Source organism: Mirounga leonina, unplaced genomic scaffold (assembly GCF_011800145.1).
Source record: "Mirounga leonina isolate KUSES-001 unplaced genomic scaffold, KU_Mleo_1.0 Mir_170, whole genome shotgun sequence".
Lineage (NCBI taxonomy): Eukaryota > Metazoa > Chordata > Mammalia > Carnivora > Phocidae > Mirounga > Mirounga leonina.
In genome coordinates, this window is record NW_023270433.1 from 29573997 (window position 1) to 29599012 (window position 25016).

At 40.9% G+C, this 25016-nt stretch overlaps 1 protein-coding gene across 1 annotated transcript in view; it reads right to left on the reverse strand.

Annotated features, from left to right (window-relative positions):
- Positions 1 to 25016, reverse strand: part of PLPPR1 (phospholipid phosphatase related 1) — a 115477-nt gene that overhangs the window by 21503 nt on the left and 68958 nt on the right. The window contains exons 2-3 of the mRNA XM_035016198.1: positions 21897 to 22085; positions 8843 to 8975 (exon numbers count right to left, since the gene is read on the reverse strand). Of these exons, the coding sequence (XP_034872089.1) occupies positions 8843 to 8975; positions 21897 to 22085 (322 nt within the window). The remainder of the gene's footprint in view (positions 1 to 8842; positions 8976 to 21896; positions 22086 to 25016) is intronic.

Here is a 25016-nt window from a genome sequence, read left to right on the forward strand (position 1 = left end):
AACCACTCACTGATAAGTGAAGATAAAGGATAATTACTTAATAAAGATGATGGGTAATCAACTAGAAAACCCCCCAAATATTTTTATAAATGAAAGAACAAACATACTTCTACTTCCCCAAACCATAAAATGACATGATTTCTTGATGATATGGTTTCATCTCAACAGGAGTGTCTTCTTTAGCCCTCCTTTCTGAGGACAGTTCCTCAGTGTTTTTCTCTCTCAAATGTCTGACTTCTCTCTTACTCCTGGTCTTTAAATATTTGCTTCTCAGTTCCCCTAGACAGTGTGGATCCAAATCTGGTTCATAGAGACAAAGATCCTAAAATTTTTGCCAGAGGCAGTGGAATTATTTTCTTTTTAAAGATTTTTATCTATCTATCTATCTATCTATCTATCTATCTATCTATCTATCTATCTATCTATCGTGCCTTTGTGGGGGGAGGGGCAGAGGGAGGAGGAGAATCTTAAGCAGATTCCGTGCTGAGTGCAGAGCCCCACGCGAAATCAAGAGTCCTGTGCTTAACTGACTGAGCCACCCAGGCACCCCGAGGCAGTGAAATATTACAATAAAATAGAGAAAGTGGATGCAAATAATTCTAGGAAGTGTGCCCTAGATACAAACTAAATGTGGAGCGGAAGATTTTAGATTCCTTACCTACCAAAGAATGTAACACTGGGCATATCAAATTCTGGAGGGCTTCCAAACAACAGCCTTGGAGTTCCACCCTTTCTGATCATGTTCAAAAGTTTCTAAAGCAAACCTGGTGATCTGAATCCTCTCCATTCCCACCACCAACCAGCATCAAGCCCTGTTAGTGACTGACAGATACTGACCTGGTGTCTCTGCTTGATGCATTTCCTAATCACGGTTATGATGTTCTAATGTGATAACTTAAATTGTTTCCAAAACACTTTTTTTTTTTTTTATTGAGGTATCACTGACATCTTAGTTTCAGGTGTGCAATGTAACAATTAGATATTTTTATATATTGTAAATTTTATTTTTCACATAAGTGACCCTTTATCAATTGTTGGGAGCTATTTCTAATACTCAGGCAGTATTTCTGCATCTCACTATGCCTAATTTTGTGATGTGTGTAACATCTTCATAGCAAAAATATTGATATAATATTTTAAGCAAAAGTCTGAAGTATACTTGTTTTCTTAAATCTTTAAAACTGAGGGAGATCCTACTCCCAGGGGACATTTTGCAGTGTTTGGAGACATTTTTGATTGTCACTAGTGGGACAGAGGTGTTACTGACATCTGGTGTATAGAGGTGAGAGATGCTACTGAGCGTCCTACAATACTCAGGACAGTCCCCTACCCCTACGTGGAAAAGAACGATTTGGCCCAATATTTCAGTAATGCTGAGGCTGGGAAACTGTTTTACAGGAAAGAAGTTCCCTGAAGTGCCATGAATTTGCATTGGCTCTTCTGCAAAGTGTTGAGAAAGTGGCCGTCTTATTTCTTCCTTTTATTAGAGTCCAGCCTTTAGACACTGGTGCTGGGAGAGCCCTCAGGGAAGGATCACTAGAGTCTCATATGACTAAATAACTTTTTTTTTTTTTTAAGGTTTTATTTATTTATTTATTTGACACAGAGAGACACAGTGAGAACAGGAACACAAGCTGGGGGAAGTGGGAGAGGGAGAAGCAGGCTCCCTGCTGAGCAAGGAGCCGGATGTGGCACTTGATCCCAGGACCCTGGGATCATGACTTGAGCTGAAGGCAGACGCTTAATGACTGAGCCACCACGCTAAATAACTTTCTTCTTGATAATGAGAGTAATCTATAGAGTTCTGGATCAGGAGTCTTGTTCCGGTCTGGAATGTTCTCATTCATGGAGGATGACACTCAAAGGAGAGCAGATTTGTTCTGTGCACTGAGCAAAGCAACCGCAGGCAGGCTCATCATAACTTCTGGAGACCCTAACAGAGGTCTGGTTGTGCCTTTTAGTCATTCAAGGCTCCCAGCTCCAGCAACGCCCCACGCTGCGCACCCCGCCCCCGGCCCCCACAGCCCCTGGCATCTTTGCTCCCTAGAAGGAAGTACCAAACATGTCAGTCTCAAAGTCTGTTGGCTTGGCTGCTCATGAAGCCCAGAAACAGAGTTTCCAGAAACGGAGGTTCCATTTTTCCCCTAAGATCCATCCTGGCTTTCTTCTCCTGATGCATATCCTAAAGCTTCAACTCTGGTTTCTTTTTTTTTTTTTTTAAAGATTTTATTTATTTATTTGACACACAGAGAGAAAGCACAAGTAGGCAGAGAGGCAGGCAGAGAGAGAGGCAGAAGCAGGCTCTCCACTGAGCAGGGAGCCCGATGCGGGACTCGATCCCGGGACGCCAGGATCATGACCTGAGCCGAAGGCAGTCGCTTAACCAACTGAGCCACCCAGGCGCCCTCAACTCTGGTTTCTATCGCTGAATTCTGGAAATACCTCCATCTGCTTATAGGCTCATGCCCTGCCTTGCTTTTGACATTTTTCTGTCAGGGTCTAGCCTCTTGTCTCAGGACTAAAGGTGGGTGCCTGGGCACTGCAAGTTATTTTTTAGAAAAAATAGAACCTCAACTTCTTCACTTGGTACAGTGGACACCTAGTTTCCTGGGATGGTCACTGTCCTGCTAGGAAGTCACTGCCAACTCTAGACAATTCTCCTTGTAGGACAGCCTCTCCCTCCCCACTTAAAATTGCATATCTGCCCCTACAAACTCCGCATTTCCTTTTTCTACATTATTTTTCCTCATAGCACTTATCTTCTAATGAACACCATAATTTACTTATTTATTTTGTTTAATGCTTGGCTTCCCCTACTGGAATATAAACTCAGTGAGGGCAAATAAATCTCTCTTTGGTTCACTAATTTGTCCTCAAAAACTTAATCAGTGCTTACTATATGGTAGATGCCCAGCATATTATTTGTTGAAGGTTGAATGAATATGATCAGTCCTCCAGTTTATAATTTAATTATAAATACTGAATGTACATAGAAATGGACTTACTGAATCCAATTAAGTCTCTTTTTAGATAAAGTATAGTTAAGTGACTTTCAAAATTGAGAAGGATTTTCTAGTTCTCAAAAAGGCTGACATTAAGCTTGTCTCAGGGTATCAATTCTTATGACCATAAAACACTGTGACCTTTGAAGCTGCATTTAATATATTCATGCTCCATTTAGATCACACTTAATTTATGGCAATTAATTAGTGTTACATGAATTAACTGTTTACCATAGTACTTTCTATTCTGTCCAGTACTACCTAATGTTCAGACCTGACCTAATGGCATAAGACTTGCTTGATATTTAATTAAATTTTTATTATAAGTAATAATGGAGCAACTCAGTGATCCCAAATGGAAAGCCCATAATAAATAGCTTCTGGGTGACAGGCTATTTTAGTTGCTAATAGACAGTCTAATCTTGACATATTTGGATGAATTTTTTCCTTTAACTCAAAAGAAATTATTTATTCAGGAAGGGAAAGTTAATTTAGTTTTCCTTCCATATGGCAAACAACCTCAAAACCCTCATCAAATTCTAATGTTTTTTATTCATTACTTTTCAATATTAAACCCAAAACTTACTATTTAATAATTGATATTTACAAGGCTACATTTCCTCAAGTATATTAGTTAATGTAAAGGATTTAACTAAACTTCTCTTCATGAATTTTTTGGAAAATGTGACTTCCTTATTTTGTCTTGGCTGCTGAAAAAAGAATGCAAGGGTCTATCTCTTTTGAGAGCTTAAACCTGTGTGTTGTTGTTGTTGTTCAGTTTAGTGCAACACCAAAAGGATGGTATAGGAAGGGAAAAGAATGCAGAGGAAAACAACGAGGAGAGGGAGAAGTCCAAATGTGTGTTACTAATTTGACTGCATTTGTTTTTATAAAATGTTGGTGAAACTTGTTAGTTCAGTCAATTCTTTTCCTCCCTTCCCACGTCATGGAAACACAACTTGACAAATTAAACCACAGTTTAGAAGTGGGTGGAACCTACATCCGGGAGGCTGGGCATCTTTCTTATAATGACCACTTTGGGAAAACCAATTTATTGTTGGATCTGTGAATCAGAGCAATTCCATCCTCTCTGTCAAGGTCAATGCAGTTAGTTTTTATCTACAGGAGGAGATGGCTTCATTTGAATGTTTTCCCTCTGACTTCACTATTCTTGCCACTTTTTCACTGAACATTTAATTTGGATCTGTGGGGTGGGGATGAGGGGATACTGTTCAGGTCCACGCCAGTCAGACTACATTAGACTGAGAGCCAAGGTGCCACTCTCAGCTCTGCTTCCTACACTGAAGATCACGTTAAAGGACTTGGCCAACCTGGATAGCCTCTACCTTTCCCCTATTTTTCCTCCCCTTGGCCCCTTTAAAAAATAATGTTTAGCTATTTTTCTGATTTTAAAATTATTCATGATAAAAATTGGAAATTATAGAATAGAAAGATAAAAATTATTCAACCATCCTCCTACAACTCAGAAGTGACAAAGGTTAACTGTGAGTGTATATTTCCTTTCAATCTTTTTTAGCTGGGATACACACACACACACACACACAAACACACACACCTATGATGTTGTATCCTTCTTATTCTGAAATACAGATTCGTAGTGTCTTGACTTTCTCATATCATATCACGAATATTTCCCCTTTCATTAAAAATTCTTAAAAATAACATTTTCTGAGGTTGCAACTTACGGAGTTAGCATTATTTTGAAAAAAGTGTGTCATTAGATATTTCTAATTTATGTTATAAAAATAATTTTAGCCCATAAAAATTAATAGACATCAATGATCATCTCCTTAGGATAAATTATTTGAAGTTGGGTAAAAAGGATAGTTATTTTTAAGGCTACTGAAATGCACCATCAAACTGCTACACAGAAAGGGTATATGGATACAGTCCTGCCAGAAATGTATTCCAATACCAAGCTTTTCCTTACCTTTGACAGCAATACCAAGCTTTTTCTTACCTTTGGCGGCATAAAGCGTTACTTTGTTTAAAAATATTTTGCTAATTCACTGGTCACTTTGCAGTGAGAAGCTGATCATATTTGTTGGGAAATACTTTTTATAATGGATTCTAGAATAATTACATAAACTGCAAGAGAAAGTCATACAATTTCAACTTAATTAGAATAGTTAGCTAAAACAGTTGTCATTTTCTAATGATTTTTGGTGGCTATTAGGCTAGACAAAAGGACTGTTAAGCTCTTTACAATAACATTTCTAATACATCTGATTACTGCCTTACTTTAATTTTTTCAAAGAAAACCTCCCCATTTAAAGGATCTTTAAGTAGTATGTTTTTTCCTCTTATAAACATTCATCCAGATACTCAAAAAAAGTAAGTTGCCTTTCTTAAGATACATAGACCCCTCCCCACCCCAACTCTTCTATATGAAGTTAGGACAGACTTCTCTTTCTCTTAGAAATTGCCTAACATATGGGCGCCTAGGTGGCTCAGTTGGTTAAGCGACTGCTTTCGGCTCAGGTCATGATCCTGGAGTCCCGGGATCGAGTCCCACATCGGGCTCTCTGCTTGGCAGGGAGCCTGCTTCTCCCTCTGACCCTCCCCCCTCTCATGTGCTCTCTCTCTCTCATTCTCTCTGTCTCAAATAAATAAATAAAATCTTTAAAAAAAAAAAAGAAATTGCCTAACGTATGTACTTTAATTTCCTAGAACTAAGCTGAAGAGCGGTAATAAAGTTAATTAAACAAGAGGCAAATGAATAGTTAAGAACCAGCATTTATGGAAACAATTTTAGGCAAATCTGTGATTTAACAAAGTTAATCTTTGGTCTTTACTTACCAAAAAAAAAATTATTGAAAACCTACTATGTGCCAGGCATTTTGCAATATGCTGTTGATAAAAAGTGAAAAGATACAGTCCCTGCTCTCCAAAGGATCACACAGTAATGGGAGTAACGGACTTAGATAATTACAGGGCTAGGTGAGCTCCTATCAAAGACGCAGGCTCAGTGGCGGGCTGGGAGAGGAGGTAGCTAGCTGTCTGGGTTGGTGAAGAGGTAATGTGTAAGCAGTGTTCTGGAGGATGAGTAGGATCGTCAGCCTTAGGGGTGGGAGGATGGCAATGGGGTACCCTAGGCAGAAGGAGCAGCACATGAACAGGAACCAGGGAGAAGCATCGCACGGTTTAAAACACCAGGGATGCTCTGAAAGAATTTAAGCAGGGAAATGACTTGATCATAGTTTGGCTCCGGAAAGATCTGCAAAATGGTCAGTGGAAGATATTTTTGTGCGCCTGGGGTGCTGGAACCACGTTGCAAGATAAGATGTAGGGGGACCACTTATAGGGCAAGATATTTCACTGGCCTACACCTGGGGCTCCCAAACTTCAGAGTGCATCAGAATCACCTGGATGACCAGTCATGAAACACAGATCATCAGGCTCCATTCCCAGGTTTGGTAGGTATGGGACGAGGACTAAGAATGTACATTTCTAACAAGTTCTCAGATAGCATAAGGTGACTTCTAGGATCTGGATTTAAGCAACTGGGCAGATCCTGGTGCCATAAAACAAAAGAGGGAAAGCATGAAGCAAGTGCTTCCATACCCAGCAACCTCCCTTCCTTCTTGATGCTGTTCCTCTCATTCTCCAAGATTTGCATGTTACCTGCTGGCAATCTCCCCACCCTTCCCTGTGAGCACCATCTCTCTTAGCTTATGATAGACTCCAATGGACTAATGTGTCATTGATTATGAAAATGGGAGTTTGATGCTCCTCTAGGGTGAGACATTTCTACTTTAATCATCTTCCTGAAACCACACCTCAGCTCGATGCATGACTCTAGTAGGAATTTCAGGTACTACCACAGGCAATCTGCAAGATTTGTTCCTGGATAGTTGGGGGGGGGGGTCTTTTGATATTCCTCAGTGAACCAAGTCTTGCCCCGACGATGCAGAGAGACAGGTCTACATACATGATAGATGCCAATTACAATTTCTCTTCTTTGGACTCTGCCCCAGATTCTTTCCTTATCTTTGCCAAGAAAGAACAACAGTGACTTTTAAAGATATTGCCAGTTAACTGTAATCTAATAACCTTCTGCTTAAATTACTTGCTCTAATTATATGATCAGACAGTGATCATAAAATCTTCTCTGAGTCAAATTACGTAAATGTGTGTATAGACATATGCACTCTCACACTCCTTCGGAAAAGTGACTTTACCCCATTTTATAGCAGGGTCTTCATCTGTACAATTAGGATTATAAACTACCTTACAGGGTGTTGGGTGGATTAAATGAAATAATGTTCATAAAGTGTCTAGTCCACTGTCCTGTATAATAAAGATTTTCTTCTCTCCTTTATTTTCTCCTTGATGGTTTGTTACCTAGCCACTCTGGTGGGAAGTGACCAAACTCTGGACATCTTTGAAAGGCACCACTGTTTGGAATGAGTGAACTCACAGACAGTGGTGACATCATATTGACCAGGGATTACCTAGTGAGCTCACCGCAGACTTCCACAGGTCATTCTGCAGATACCATCAGTAGATGCTGAAGACTATTTTTCCGTTTAAGATTTTATTTATTTGAGAGAGAGGGAGAGAGAGAGAGTGCGCTCACAAGCATGCACAAGCAGGGGGGGAGCAGTAGAGGGAGAGGGAGAAGCAGACTCTGTGCTGAGTAGGGAGCCCAACGGGGTGGGGCCTGGGGGGCCTGGATCCCAGGACCCCCAGATCATGACCTAAGCAGAAGCTCAACTTACTGAGCCACCCAGGCAGCCCTGAAGACTATTTTGATGTTAAGAGTTGCTTCTTTTAAATTGGATTCTCTTAGGCTTCCCACTCTACCACTTCCCTCATTCCCACTCCAATCACAGAAGTTCTTGCATATTCAATTTTAGTGTGGTCATTTGCTTAAGACTTGATGTAATCCAACCCTTTTCTACAACAGGAAGAAACAGAATTGAGGATAACCACAAGAGTCGAGAGGATGTTGTATTCTGGCCTTCACTTTCTCAGATGTCAATTCTGTATGTTTTAAATGGTATCTCAGCTTGTTTTAATACCAGTCATGTTCACACTTCGGGAGTTTTATCCTGGCTCCCATGAACATCTGGTCAGTAGATATTTGTAAGATCTCATTTGAACACTGTAACAGTTATTTATTGAGTATTTACTGTGTAGGAACTCCGTAAAATCTATTTCCTACCTATTCTCATATACATATTCATTCCCATTCTATAATCGTTATCCACATCACCTCAGATGTTTTTATAAAACTTCTAGGAGGAGAGATATAGAACATGCCTTAATTATTTCTTATCATGAACACTAATAAAACTACTTGTTTTCCAACCTTGGAAAGGCACTGTTTTCCAGACTCTGATGAATTACATTCCCATACTTTGTGTAGAGTTCCCTGCATAACAAAATTATACTGGATGGGAAATCTTTGCCAGGAAATTTGATTATTTCTAAGTTCATTTTATTGGTGTCCCCTGCTGTGCCCCCACACCCTTGCCAGACTCAGTTAAAGGTTATATGACAGTATTCAGTCAACATTAAAATGAATGTCCAGAGGGAATCTCAGATAAATATTGTACAGGGGAAAAAAATTCAAGTTGAAATCATTTGTAGGACAATTGAATAAATCCTGCTTCACTTCAAGGATGAGAAACTGGACTTGGCACTATAATCAGGCTCAATGTCTGCACTTCCTGGAAAATCCCTAAAGAAACCCTTGCTTTTTAAAGTTGATGCTTCCATAGCTTAGTTTATTCTATCAAGCCTCTTCATCTGTAGTAAGTTTAGTAGATTGTACCTATAAGTGAGGGCTCGGTTCAGCATGCTCTTGTACTCACCTATGAATCTTATGATCCTTCGGAGTAAGGGGTTCAGGTAACAGCATTCTCCGGTCAGAATGGTTTTCTCCTGGGCAATCAGAGATTCTCTGGTTGACTTTATGAAATACATGGATATCTCACCAATAAAAATCTGGGGAAGGAATGTTTAAGAAATGTCAAGTTGGAGAGAACGGTCTGATAAAAGAGACCAGGGACTTTAAAAAACCAAAAGCAAAACCCAAACTTTTGAGGCTCCAGATCCTTTTAAAAGATGTCATGCTGCAGAGATAGAGGTTTAAATAGTAGTTTGTATTTAATTCTTCAAAAGAATTAGAGATGGCAATAATTGATCATTTCGGCGAGGTTTTAGGCAATCCTATTAAATTCTAAGTTCATATAAAAACATGAGTTGCAATAATAAATTGTAATAGGATCTATGATAAAGCTCACTTATGCTGGAACTAAATTCTTTTAACTGAATGTGTGAGCTGCAATGATGAGAAATGACTGGGACACACATGTGCCCAACAAGGCATTATAAGCTCACATCATGATGAATTATTACTCCATTATATGGCAATACATTATTTACCCGATAAATCTTTATTTGAACATGTTGGCCCAAGCTATACTTCTCATACTGTGAACTGGCTGACTGTCCCTTCTTTATAATTGGCACCTCTCGTTATCTTGAACTAATATGTATATATTATCATATAAATCATAATGCCTTTGTGTAGACTGTAAGCTTCCTGAAGACAGGGACCATGTCTTCTGTTTCTTGATTATGCTTCTAGCACTCAGCACGGTGTATTCTATGTTGTCACCAATTCTGCCACAGGTGAATACTGAGAACCATCAATGAAGAATAAAGTTACTAATTACCATCATCTATTGATACCTAGGTGTCTGGTACTTCATCATAGTATTTTTCATGCTCAGAAGGTCCCTAGTGTAGGTATTGTTACCCCTGTTGTACTGGTGAAGAAAGAAAGTTCGGTACCCGCCAGAGCATACAGCTGGCACGTGGAGGCCCTGGCACTGGTCTTCAGGACAACTGAGTTCCAAATTTCACACTTTCCACCACATCGTACGCCATCTTTATTTTCCTCATCCCAACTTCAGCATTTCCCCGGAAGAACGTGACCTTATAGATGTTCTTCTTTGCCAGGTACACGCTTATGGTGTTAGATAAACTTTATCACTGTGTAAGAGTTCCCTTTCCTCACATTCCTCCTGTCATTACGGAATATCTATTTTAGATGGATAAAGAGGACAACATCATGAATGGCACATGGGTGTGGAAATTAAACTGTAGAATTGCAAAACTGGCATCGTTTACAGGTATTTTCCACTTTACGAGCAAGGAAACTGAAGGTCGCAGGGACTTGGCCTCACATAGTCGGACAGCAGCGGAGGCAGCACTAGAATGTGGCCATTATGCATCACCCTGTGTGCACGTGTTACCCTGACTGCACAAATACAACATCTGTGGCACAGAGGGATGAAATAATTTGTCCAAGGTCAGAGCTAGTAAGGCACAAACCCCAGCTCTGGAGCCAAGAAGACCTGCCTCCAGAGCCTTCATTTTAATGACTTAGACTTTTACTTGGTAGTGACTCAATAAAAATAATTGTTGAATTTATGTTTAATATTGAGAACATAGAAGACAAAACAAGTTAAGTGTAATGTGTTGTAAGTACTGAAAAACTCAGGTGCTGTTAAAGTACAGGACAGAATGGGGTCGTGGAAATAGAACTGGAGGCAAGTCAGAATGGGATGGGACATTGGCGGGAGGAGATAGGACTCAGGGTCCGACAGGCACACAATGGCGTGTATCACATTGGCAGGTGCTAAGTGTGGTTGTTCAGACTTAGCAATATTTTGTGCCTAATGTCCCATTAACAATGAGTTGATGCTCTGCCATGGACAAATATTTGAATAGCTTTAAGAACTCAGCCCTCCCTCTTTTCTAGTAACACCTATCTCTGCTAAAATAAGATGCTAAGGGGTTTTGTTTGTCCTGACTGTACATGATGGAACTGCATTGCTCTTCTTTATCTTAATGAACAGATGGGGATAAATTCATGCATGCTTGGATATGTGAAATAGTATTTCCTTGAGGGAGCTTTCTTGGATTCCGCAGACTAGCTCAGACATTCTTGTTATACACGGATTTCTTACCTTGTGTTTCTCTTTTCTATTTCTTATCAGAAACTGTTACATGTTATTATTGTTGTTCTTTGTCATGGGATGTCCTGCCTGTCTTATTCTTGGTTATACTCCCCCAGGGCTTAGCCAAGTATAAGGTACAAAGTAGTTATTCAATGCTGAACGAATTAAGCATATCAGATTAATGAAGGTCTTTTGGAATACAGGTTTAATGAAGTAGATTATAAAGAACACAAAACGATTTCCCTCATGTATCCTCCCAGAGCCAGTGAAAATGTCACTACCCTTCCCAAAGCCTTTACCAGATTCCCTCAGGAAAAGAGGGACCCTGTCTTGTCATTGCCCCACAATACAGTATACAGATCTCTATCCTGACATATACCCAATTAACTGCAATTATTGTTTGTATGTCCCTCTCCAGTTGACTATGATGTCCTTATGGGAAGGACTTTTGCCATTCCTTGTATGGTGCTTAGAAGAGGGACTGCTATATAGTAAGCTCAATCAATATTTGTTGAATGAATAAAAGATTGAATCTTTAGAGGACCTACTTATAGATAGAATCCTCTGACCTTAATTTCTCTGAAGATGAACAATACAGAAAATTGACAATATGGACCAGAAAGCACAAAATTCTTGGTGTATTGCTTAAGATTAAATAAAAACCAAGGGCTAAGTAATACAAAGTGAATGATCTCTTCTAACCTAAATTCACTCATACACTCATTTTGCATTCAACAATTCTAGAGAGGGAGCACCCACTCTGCCAAAGGCAGAGTCATGAACAGATGTCTAGTATGTGTGTGTGTGTAGGGAGGGCACAAAAAACTAATAAATACACCATGTAATGTCATGAAATGACATATGATTACAAAGTAAATCAGGAAAATGGGACGGAGGGTGATAACCACATAAGGATAAATGTGAAAAGAAATAAGCATTGCTTGCCTTAGCCATTTCAGAAGCCCAAAACATTCTTACTCCACAGGAAAGAGATGTGCACATTCTAGAAATTCTCCATTTAGTGAAGCTTTCCACTACTCACACATGAGGGCAAAGAAAGGAAGAAAATGTGGGAGAGAATCTATACACAACCTATTCTTGTTAAAGATACACATGTGCATACACATATACCCACATAAAAATCTCAACAAAATAGCTCCAAGTCATACCAAACCAAACCAAGCTTGTCATGCAAAAGGGTATGGGGCTCAAATAAAATGTCTATAAGTCAATCCTAAGACCCCATGTCAAAGGTAATAAGCAGTACAAGAATTGTTACCATTGGCCAACAATATTCAAATTCCAATTAAGGTATGAAGCATAAAAGAAAAAAAAACAGAGCAAGGACATATACTAATTTATATATCTGGTTACTGACATAATGCTGGGAATACATTAAGTGATAATAAATGTTTACATAAGGAAGGAAGAAAGAGAGGGAGGAAGGGGTCATTTTATAACTAAAAGGTAGGAAAATATTCCTGGTCCAGTGCTCAGACTCCAATGAGTGGGCTTCATGGCTGTTCATTTTTCTGTATTTTACTGACCATACCTAGGGTGTTATTTGTCCATTTACTGGGTCCTATAGTCTCATTTAGGGCCTGATTATGCTTGGAGAGAGAGAGAGAGAATTCTGCCTGATAAGGGAACGGGTCTCTCTTCTTTCCTGCTAGGCCTCCAGCCCACATTTTGTACATGGTGGCAGGTTTATGACTTTGGTTTTGGCAAGGGCTGGGTTCCTCCATCGGTGTCTCTGCCACACGCACTCTGCCTCTATCTACCCCTCTGTTCAGAGAGCAACTGGGACATGTGGGACTCTCCAGGTGTTTGGCCCTGGCTGCCTTATTATGGCCTTTCTGATTGCTGGCTAACAAACATCATATCACTCCCAGCAAATGAGAATACCCTCTGGTGAGAAATGACCAAGGCCAAGCTCTAGATCTGGCAATGAATGAACCGCAAATGAATTCCATTGGTGCATTTCTTATCCCCCAGCTATGCTAGCTACAACCCATGTGACATAAGACATTTAGATAATAGTAAATATAGTTTAAGTAACGAGGATAACTGTTCTATCTTGATAAAGTTGTATTTCAGATATGTAAACCCAAATGGCAAAGAAGTAAATAATCCTGGAATGTGGTGCATCAGTTCAGTATGTTTTACTTTATTTATTTTTAACATTTTATTTATTTATTTGAGAGAAAGCGAGAGCTAGAGAATGAGACAGAGCATGAGCAGGGGGGACGGGCAGGGGGAGAAGCAGGCTTCCTGCTGAGCAGGGAGCCCAACATGGGGCTCGATCCCAGGACCCTGGGATCATGACCTGAGCTGAAGGCAGATGCTTAACCAACTGAGCCATCCAGGCGCCCCTCAGTGTGTTATCTTTTAGACTTCAGTTCTTCATAGTGTTTCACAGGAGATCTGGTAAGTGATAAATAAGTGATATAAATGCAAAATATCTAGGGGACAGTTTTTAGATTTAAAAATAAAAACAGTTTGCAGAAAAAAATAGTCACTGGAAGATGTATTACAATCTCATATTGTAAGGGGGATTCATTGCATGTTATATGTGGTTGTCACTAAAGAGGGCATCTAGAACCCCTGCAATATGTTTTGGGTTCACACATACACTGGTCGTGGCTCTGGTTCTTGGCAAGATCAAAGTCATTGCTGTTTCTTGAATGTGGGCTGTAGAGTTGAAATCCCAGCTCTCTCCTCTCTTGATGTGTGAATTTGGGCAAGTAATTGAACCTTTCAGAGCCCCAGTTTTTCATTTTTTTCCATGACTTTGAACATGAGGGTAATAGCTATATCAGAAAATAGTTGAGAGTATTAAAAATATATGTCAAAGCATCTGTAGGTGCTCAAGGAATGTTTGCTGTCTTTACTTCCTGGTCTATCTAGGCAGGAATGTCTGTTGAGAATGATTTTAAAAAAATCATTGTCTCTAGTCCTGGAGTAAGGAAACACGGTATGACTCTAACTCTGCTCTGCCCTTAACCAGGTATTTGATCTTGGACCAGTCGCTGGACCTCTCTGGGCCTCAGTTTCTCATCTGTTAGATAAGAAGACCTCTGCTGTACTTTTCTAGCCCCAACATCTTTGCCTTTATGATAGGAACTGACAAGAGAGGGCTGATTAAGGGAAACTGAAATCACATAATTGGGCTTCAATCTCAGTTCCATTGGTTAAACTCTCCAGGGCCTTAGTTCACTTTCAAAATCCCATGGGACTTTGCCCTCACCAAGTAATCTTCCCTTCAGCAAAGTGGATGCAACCTACTCCAGAGTCATCCTGTTGCCTGATATCTCTGTCACTTGGGTTCCTAAAGGACAGCTGAGGCTAGAGGCCCCCTCTCTGGGATTTCTGTGTATTATGCTCTGAGGAGGAGGAGAGGGTTCCCAATATTAGTGTCTAAATTGGGGGGGCGCCTGGGTGGCTCAGTCTTTAAGCGTCTGCCTTCGGCTCAGGTCATGATCCCAGGGTCCTGGAATCGAGCCCTGCATCGGGCTCCCTGCTTGGCGGGAAGCTTGCTTCTCCCTCTCCCACTGCCCCCTGCTTGTGTTGTTGATGCCTGTTATAAAATGTAGCACCCAGGTGGTATGCTGTATTTCCAAAGCATAGTAGTCTCTTATGCCTTTTTTCCTGGACAGTGGGTATCAGAGAAGTTGGAATTTAAAATAGGTTAGGTAGGATACTGCTCTCAGTAAAAAGTAAAATGCGTAACTAAGTTGACCAGCATGTATTTTTAGGCAAAGAGTCTTTTCAAGAAGCAAATTATCAAAGCTCCTTAACACAATCATCAGCAATCATTAGAAGGGGCATCTCAAAGATGGCAAGCAAGTCTCCCTGTGGGATGATGTGAGGGGAAGAGACAATCTGCGAAAGAATTTAGAGCACTCATGTGCAGTGTAGACAGAAGATGGGGAAACACATTTTTTTCAGTTTTTTTTTTTTTAAATCCACAACCATTAATGGGTATACTTATAAATCTTTCCCAGGGGGAAAAAAAATGGGATCGTAAAGACTCAGTACATTAGCATCAACAGTAACAAAATGATGTACTCATGGTAAAAAACAAACCAACCGACCAAAAAGGAAGTCACGTGATCATGTAGAAAAGGCAAAAAGCTGTGAATTATCAAGTGTTAAAAGGGGCTTCAACGGATGAGATTGTTCAGAGCCTGGAAGAGGCCGATTCGGAGGCAGTGCAAGGCCCCACAAGGCCTCCTTTGCTTCAGCAGCTGCGGCCCACGCCCGCCAGCCAACAGACCTGCATTTGGTGAGAGCCCACTCTGTTCCACACTGTGCTCTGGGCTTCTACAGTCACTCCAAGAGCTTACAGCCCGGAAACCCCCCCGAATGAAGATTCACAGTTTCCTCCAATTTGTGCCTTTCTATCAAATTGTGTTTGTCTCTTCTTTTCCTAGGAAATTCGAGATCAGTCTTATATATGCGTGCGTGCGCAGTTGCATGCAAACCTCGAGCTGCTTCAGTTCTCGCGGGCTAGACATCAAACGTGCTGTTACTTCAGTTCTAATTACTCCCCAGTCACTTTGTTGTGAGGCCAAGAAAAAGGTTTAATAGCCGTTTTCTCATGCCTTGTGGGGCTGGGGCTGAGGTAAAATAAAGGTAAACCAGATTCTCCGCGGAGTTAAATCCTCTTATCCAGACAGACTCTCCGCCCTACGTTCTGAGTGTACAAGTTTCTTCAGGAGGCCAGAGGCAGTGGTCATCCAGGGTTTCCACCCTGGTTAGAATGCACCCTGCAGATTTCTTGGAAGTGTGGGCTACCACTTTTGGCCAAACAGTTCTGGACACTATAAATTCGATCGGAGGCAGCAGTGGCCTGTCCCTGTGCAGCTTATCCCATGAGGCTTTGCCCCAACATGATGCTGATCTCTTCTGACAGTAGCACCCGGAAGGAGAAATAGGAAATGACAGGTCAAACCCTCGGCAGTGTCTTTTCCCTCGTGCCTTTCTTGTGCATCCCTGCAGCCGTGAATGGGGTTGTTAATGCCCATCCACAGGGACACACAGCAGTGGAAGGTGCTAGGTTTTCCTATGGCTAATGTGCTCGAGAATGCACAGAAAACCAAGGACAAGCCCCGGTTAGCTACTTTTTTGAAAATTGCCATTAGTTAATATACAAGTCACCCCCGAGGGATCCTGCCTTTGTTCTAGTCCAGTGAAAACAGGAAATGGGTTTAAGGAAGGAATAAGCCATGACAACAAAAACTCTACGCAGTTCTATGAAAACCTGACCAGGCACAGAGTGTAAAATCAAACTCCAGAAAGCTGAGACTTGGGGCTTGGAAACATGACATGCGGAGTTTTCCGATCAGAATGCCCCCCCCCTTTTTTTTTTTTAAATAGCTTTCATGGAGGGGCACCTGGGTGGCTCAGTCGTTAAGCGTCTGCCTTCGGCTCGGGTCATGATCCCGGGGTCCTGGGATCGAGTCCCGCATCGGGCTCCCTGCTCTGCGGGAAGCCTGCTTCTCCCTCTCCCACTCCCCCTGCTTGTGTTCCCTCTCTCGCTGTCTCTCTATCTGTCAGATAAGTGAAATCTTTAAAAAAAAAAAAAAATAGCTTTCATGGAATGTTAGAACTGTAAAGATCTTGGAGATCATTAGCCCAAACCCTCCTTTTATTTACAGGTGAGGAATCGAACCTATAGAGGGAACATGACTCACCAGAGGTCACACAATTATTGGAGGCAGGGCCACGACTGGGATCCTTGCCTCTCCTGACATATCCATCCTGAGATCCGCTGACTGCAGAGTGAAGGGAACGCAGCACGCACACTCAGAAGTTGGGGCTGGGCTGAGTTAGACACTTGCTGTCTTGATCCCCGTGGCCCAATAAAGGCTGCTCTGGGACCAGCCATACCTCCCTAGGATGGGACACAAGAAATGAACACAGTTCCTTCCTCCCAGGAAGCGTCCCTGAGTATCAGAAGGGTTCTGCTCTGTATCCGGACGCTGCTCACTTATTTTCAGGTCCTGGGGGAAGATCAAGCACTGTTGGCAGGGTTCCAAAGCCACGCGGCTCTCTGCCATTAACCTGTCAGCTGTAATCAGCCTTGGCTTCTAGCAATGCCCCTCATTTGGGAGAAAAAGAAAAGTGGAACCAAATGGGTGGCTACCTGTTCAGTCACCTACAGAACTAGCTGGACCTTCAGTGAGTCATTTAACCTAGTTAAATCTCGAGGTTCTCAACTCAAAAAGGAAGGGAACTGGACCACACCCTTTATGTTTTTTGGGATGTCTCTTTTCTATTTCACTGGGATGTTGGGAGGATAAATTAGGCAAAAACTACAGAATATAGGTAAATTAAGATGCCATGCTTATAATCCTCATTTATGGAATATTCCTCAGCTTATATCTTAGGGACCTGCTCGCATTATTGGTCACACTGTTCACCCAGAGAAGCAAGGAAATGGAGAGGGTTCCATACCCGAGAGCTAGAGTAGAACTGTAGGTTCTTAGTCCTCAGTTCACTGTTTATTGACCATACGCCTTGACTTCCCATCAGAGCAACTGACTCCCATTGTGAATTTGTGTCATTTGGGGAAAATGAATCGATGGAAGAGACAGGATCAAACTTTGCAGTCTGAAGAACAGTTTCTGCTGAAAATCTTAGAATCAAAGAACTATCATTTTTGTCCAGAAGGAAGAGAACATTCTCCACAAAGTTCTGTTTTCCTATTTTTGTTTTTTGGCTATGTGTGTTTTTCTTTATTAGAATTGCCATTTTCAAGTCTTATTAGAGATTGGTCATTTCATAATTATTGCCAGAAGAACTGGACATACAATGTTTTAAAAATGTATCTTTTGATTTGAAAATAATACACATTCATGTAGAATTTGGAAAGGAATATATAAAAAAATAAAAGAGAAGAAAACAACTGTGCCATTAGCACTCATAGATAATAGCTGTAAATTTTTAGTTTATTTTGTACTAGTCTTTTCATATATAATTATGAATTTGGGATTATCTTGCAACACACACAAGGTGTCTTTTTAGGGTCATTAAATATTCAGACCCACAGACAACCACAGGCTACATTTGGCACTGGTCTACTTGGGAGGAACCAGAGCTTGCCAACAGGGGAGCATCATGTGCTCCCCTACAGCACGTGCCTTCACAGTGGTCCAGCAGAGCTCTAGAGCTCAGGTGCAAGAGACCATAGACACATCAAAGGATGCAGGAGCCACCGTAGCTTAAAAGCCTCATGCCCTACAGGAGCCGACATACGGTGCAGCAATTTCAAAGGCATAGCCTTCAAGGTCCTACAATGGATGTGCCAAATTTCCGAGTCATTGCACTTAGAAGTCCTCGCATGGCATCTCCTCGGGTAATTACAGTTCTCGGAGTCCAGGTGCAATTCACCCATCAGGGGTTAATCTTGCCTAGCAACACTGTTGATGTATCACCACCTTTTTCTTTTTCTAGGGAAACAGACCCAGAAAATTAAAAGGTCAGATTCCCTTGTAAAAGGGAGAAAGATTTTACATGCAATAACTATAGACATTTTTTTAGCCCTTAAAAAAAATCTTAAGATTAAATCAAAAGCCTGTTTCTTGCTATTAAAAGTGTTCCAAAAATACAACTGCCTCATAATGTATTTACATAATTCCCAAGTACTGTGTATTTAGCTAGTTCCAAGTTTCTCATTGAAACTATTGCTGACATGAACATCCCTATACACAAACACTTGTATTTATATAAAACTGATTATTTCCTTAACATAAATTCAGGTACTGGAATTAATGACCGAGTCTGAAGTTTATGAACTTTTAATACATCTTACTTCGACTAGAACTGTATGAAGGTGTCTGTACCTTCAACAACATGGTCTATCTTTCTTTAAAACATTTGCCAATTTTATATAAAGGAGGAAATCCTATACTTGTCAAAATTACTTTTCTTTGATAATTGATGAGTTTAGAAATGTTCAGGCACACAGTCATTTTGCTGTTCTGTTAATTGTCTATTCCTGTGTTCTCCTGTTTTTACTTGGGGAAGCTCATTTTTTTTTTAAGTATTAAGGATACTTACATTTGAGTCTTATATCCTGTAAACTTTTTGCGGTCTTTTTCTTTTGTTAGAAATGCTTATTTTTAGGTAGACAAGTCTATCAAACCTTTTCTATACTCTTGCATCAACTTTCATAAGGGAGATTGTTTTTGCTACTGAGGGTGCTTTTGTGGGTGTGCATGCAGACTTTCTAAGTGTTTAAAATCCATATTTTTCTTGCTTTGTAATGTGCACTCAGAAGCTTTCCACTTATTTTTAGGCTCTGGGACATTTTATAGAATTATGGATTTTATATTCCTTTAAAGTTTGAAGGAATTTATACTATAGCTACATGTCCTCAGTAGTATTTTGCGAGATAAATTTTAGATATGTTTAAAAATTTATTCTGTTTTTATTCACTATTCAGCTTTTCTACATCTTTTTAGGGCATTGTTAGTAAATTATCTTTTCATAAAATATTACCAATTTTATTGAGAGGAAAGCATTTATTGGCACAGAATTGTAAATACAATTTATTTTTTAAAAAAGATTTTATTTACTTATTTGAGAGAGAGTGAGCAAGAGAGAAAGAGAGAATGCACATGAGCCAGGGAAGGGGCAGAGAAGCAGACACCCCAATGAACAGGGAGCCTGACGTGGACTTGATCCCAAGTCTCTGGGATCATGACCTGAACCATTCAGGCACCCTGTAAATACAATTTAAATAGAGTATAGACTTTTTTAAAAAAATTTTTATTTATTTGACAGAGAGACAGCGGGAGGGGGAACACAAGCAGGGGAGTGGGAGAGGGAGAAACAGGCTCCCCACTGAGCAGGGAGCCTGATGCGGGGCTCCATCCCAGGACCCTGGGATCATGACCTGAGCCGAAGGCAGACGCTTAATGACTGAGCCACCCAGGCACCCCTAGAGTATAGACTTTTAAAGGCTTATGTATTTTTGCTTATGTTTTAACTTTTTTTTTTACTTCTGCCTTTCTTATATTAGACTATCTAGGGGGTTGTACATTTTACCTTTCAAAGAATCTCATCCTGATTTTATTTGTTAATTCTATTGTTTTCTGATTCACTATTTTTTTTGTCCATAATTTTTCCTAATCTGTTTCCCTTGCTTTATTTATTTATTTTTTTTAATGGAAAAAAATCTCTCTAATTCCAAGAAGTAATTACAGGAGAACCTAGGCAATGCTATATATCCTGGGACTAGGAAGAAGCGAGGAAAATACATTAGTAAGTCAACAGATCACTCAGAGAGTGTCTGAATACACAAGAAAATGATATGCTTCTGAGACAGAAAGAAACCAGGACGTGATTCCAGACTAAGTCTACTGCCTGCGGTTCCTGGGATTCCAAGTGGAATCTCGTTCTCTTCAGGTACAGGAAGTTGGTCTGTGATCCTGAAGAGGGTGAAGAAGTTTCCAGCCAGGCTCTGTGTTGCCCTACTTCTAAACACTTCGTACATGCCAGACACTGTGCTGAGCCATTCGTATGAACTGTCTTATTCAAGTCTCATGACAACTCCATGAAATAGGGAGTCCTGTTATCCCTCTGTTTTTTTGAGGGGAGGGGCAATAGAGTGACTCGCCCAAAGTCTCATAGACAGGATGTGAATCCAGGTGTGTCAGACTGCAGAACTTGTGCTTTTAACCACCCCAACATACCACAGTTTTATCACTGCTGACCTTAATTTTAATTGCTACAGCATAGTATTATCATTTAAGGGCGGGGGGGCAGTGGGTAGAGCCAAGGATCAATGATCAGAATGAATTTAAAGTACTATGACTCATTATGCCCATATTTTTTCTCCTCAAAAATTCTATTCCATTTCTCATCTTAAAGCAAGCAAAACATTTGCATGGAAAACAATACTTGAACTGAATGTCTGAGCCATCGGTATATTTCTCAGCATGCCAGTCAATATTTTTTTTTAAAAGAGAGGGGAGAGGAAGAGGGTGGGGGAGAGAGGGGGCAGAGTTGGGGGAGGCAGCTCTTGAAAGAGATATGGGGAAATGATAACTGATATTACATCCCAACTAATCTGACCTTGTAGCCTGTTCAGACACAGAAAGGTTTATTTTAAAACACAATGTCATTTTTAAAACTGAAATTAAAATATCTGAGGGTTAAATCACTTTACCAGATAATACAGATCTGTGAGCTTTATGCTTTTGAAAGTTTCCCTCAAGAACAGTCTAGCCAATTTTTTTTTTTTTTTGCCTCATGAGAGAGAAGAATGAAATAAATGAAGGCAAAGTTACAACTGAATTGGATGTGATGTAATATGAACACAGCCGGAGCCACCAAGAATGAATCGCAGCAAACTTCAGGTCAAGCAATTTCTCTCATCGGCCCCTCTGGAAGTTCAATCAGAACAGCAGGAGACTCAGGCCCAAGGGAGTCTATTCCACTCTGATCTGAGTCTTTATATCAGCCCCAGCATTTACATTCAAGACCTCATCTGAATACACACAACCCCCAGCACATTTTTTTCAAGAGCACAGTAGCTGTTCTTAACTAACATATTAGCCAATCAAGCCTGTTTAGAACAGTCACACTAACTTACGAAATGTATGTGTGTGTGTGTGTGTATACATATATATATTTTTTTTTACTTAAATTCAGACACCAAAAAGCAAAAACCACCTATAAAAGACAAGACCTATTTTAATGAGATTTTTTTTTTATGCAGAGCTCCATTCACTGTTTTGGCTGAAACAGGACCCCTCCCCCCCGCCCCCCCCCCCCCCCCAATAAGGCTGCTGGTGAATGCCCAGGAAGGGAGGAAAGAGGAGAAAAGGAAGACAGGAAACGTTATTTAGGATCTGACAATAACAAAGGAAGTTTATTCTGTACTTACAATAGCAGTTGGGGTGGCAGCCAGCACACAATAGAGCACCAGAGGGGTGATGAAGCTTTCTTCCTCTGACCCCGGGTAAGGCTTCATTAAGTCTCCGTCCTGACAGAAGAATCCTTGGATATGCACCTGAAAAGTGTCAGTGCATTCGAAGTAGTAGGCAAGCAGCACTGTCCCAGCCATGATGACAAGCTGAAAATACAGCATGGCCACACAGAGACATTAGCAGGTCTTCCGAGCAGCGCTCGCCCCGCAGAGCACTCTCCCTCCATCACCCCAGCAGCTCTCCTCCTTTTGGTATTGGCAAGTGTGTGCGTGCCTGGCTCAGCATGCTCTGGGCTGGGGAGTGTGTGCTTGCTTGTCTGCCTTGTACCATCTGTTATATAAACCTTCCAAAAATAATGAACAGCTCCCATCGGAAAGGCAGACCACAGCAAGGCTTAGAGAGAGACCTAGCTTCTGCTGTCATCCTCTTGGAGGATGCATAGGCACCACAGCAATATTTCCATTGGGGACAGAGGTGAAAAGTCAAAGGGCAGTGGCATAAGAATTGGTAAGATGTAGATGTGAGAAATTTCATAAAATATTAGAGATAGACTTACCTTCTTATAAAATATTAGAGGCAGGTGAATCATGAATGAATGAACAAATAAACAGGAAAGCTAAAGCCTAGAAAGGTTAAAGCCTAGAACCACACCCTAAATTACTGGTAGGGACGAACACATGGTCCAGGAATCCTAGATCAGTCACAGCGGCCACCTTCTCCAAAAAGGTGCCTTTATTCCAAAATTCTTTCCACCAGTAAATCCAGGACTTTCCTGATAACATCTTATCATAGACACAGATCCTTCATAAGGTTTAGATATAAAAAGGGACATAACTAACCTTTCATTTCGACTCACAAATGTCCTCGATACTCACCAAGGTTTAGATGTAGCCTTTAGTAGGTATGAGAAGTTGAGGGAATATAGAAAAGCCAACATTAGTTTTCTCATTCATATTTGGAAACACTAAAATGCCAAGACGGTGATAAAGGTAGATAGAAAACAGGTTTTTGAGGTTATGAAATTACAGAAAATTAAGCTGGAAGAGGTCCTGGAGATCTTCCCCTCTAAAACCTTTATTTCATAGATGAGAAGGCTGAGGCCCAGCAAGGGGAACTGAACACTGCTGAATTATCCAACAAGTAAACTAAACAGATACTTAGGTTGAGAATCAGCAAAGCAGGGAAATGAAAATGGAGGGAAAAAAATTTTTTTAAGTGTTGATTTTTAAAAAAAGTATCAAAGTAATCATTATAGGAAAAAATATCCGACCTTGGGAGGATGTCTTTGTACATTGTTTATGGCTTAAAATTGTTTTTGCTTGGAAGTACATATGGGGCAATGAGGGGGAAGGAAGGGTTTAGAAAGGCTGAAGTTCTTCTTCCAGCCCTGGAATGACTAACTCAAAGTCATGACATAGCTAGTTAGTGTAAGTCTGGGACTAGAAACCCACATTTTCTGATCCCCAGGAGAAAAAACAAAACAAAACAAAAAAAACCACCTGTATCATGGCATCAAAATTTCACCCTCTACAAAAGCCTAGAGAGTTACTCTCATGCAGAGAGGTACTGTTGGGTGTTTTTATCTGTTTCATATCCAGTTCTTTAGCCACAGCATTGCAGAGAAGCCCTACACTCTGCCCACTCTCCGAAACCCTGCATAGCCTCTACTTGCGGGATCTTATTCCTGCAGTTCCGCCTTGTTACAGCTGAAAGCATTCCAGGCCTTGAGTTGTAGTGGGTCTTAAGTGTGAACTCCTAACCATTCTGCTATAAGGGTCTTTGTCTTTGGCCTCAACCATTGCCACCTTTCTTTACCTCCAGGCCGGTCACAAATCACACTTTCCATGTGCTGTCCTTCATACACGACTTGTCTCTGGTTCTACAAGGACTATATTCTACTCTCTTGTATTTCCTCCCTCTCTTCCCCAGTGGATCTTCTGTCACAACTTCTGGCCGTCTAGTCATCTCTGGATATTCCCATGTGTCTCTCTGAGCCTGAGAGTATTTCTTGGTGATTTACCACATGTAAATCACCAGTGCTCGGGCCAGCTATCTGTGTTGTTTCAAGCACTTTCTTTCTTTTCTTTTCAGCCCCAGAGAAGAGATTTGGATAAATATGAGACAGAGGTGCTCCATAATGGGTGCTCCTGCTGGCAGCTCGTTTATAAAGTTGAGGCCATGAAGTTTCTATTTCTTTTGTGCTTCACTGGTCAACTGAACTGACCTGATGGGAAGGAACCTAGTCAGCTGACCTGAATGTTTTGGAGCTGAGGAAATGCTATGATTCCCATAGTTTGGGGGGAGCTTTCCCTCTAGGGCTCTCTGTGCCTCCTGCACAGGCCTGATCTGGGATTTCTAGGTGTCTCCTCCATGTGGCTGGAAACATAATTCATCAGCCCTTGGGAAACAACTACTTGGAGAATAGGCAGGATCTACAAGAGCTTTTGTATGAAACAAAACCAAAAATGGCATCTAGCTTCCTCCACTGAGGACAAGTGTCAGATTTTACTGGGCACCTCTGTGTTACCACTTCCATTTAAAAATGGGCGGGATGAAAATGAAGTCCATAAAAGCAAAAATATACACAGGTAAAAAGACTCACCAGAAAAACGTAGACTAGAAGCTTTTAGAACATAGAACCGTCTTAACTTCAAATACATCAAAATCAACAATAATGCCAACAAAAAGCATAGGCCAGTATGCCTAAATTTGAAGTCTATAGAACAAATCTTGACTAGCTGCCTGGCCAATTTAATCCTGTAAGCAGCATTAAGAGAGAACTGAATGAATATGTGAATCAGTCAATTTCAGGGCATAAAGTAAAGAACAGAGAACCTCAGAGACTCAGGGTGGTACGGGAAGGTGGGAACTTCGGCAGCCTAGTGAACAGAACTGACCTGGCGGCATAAGTCTACTGACCCTGATCAGCCTCCCTGATCAGCCAGAAACCCCTGCCTGTCATCTTTAAGTAATCCTCAAACTCCCTGGAGAGGCCCCCGTAATACCAGTTAGAGATGCACAGAAGCAAACCCAGAATAATTCAGATTTGATTTCTAGGTTTCTTTTCTATTGAACAT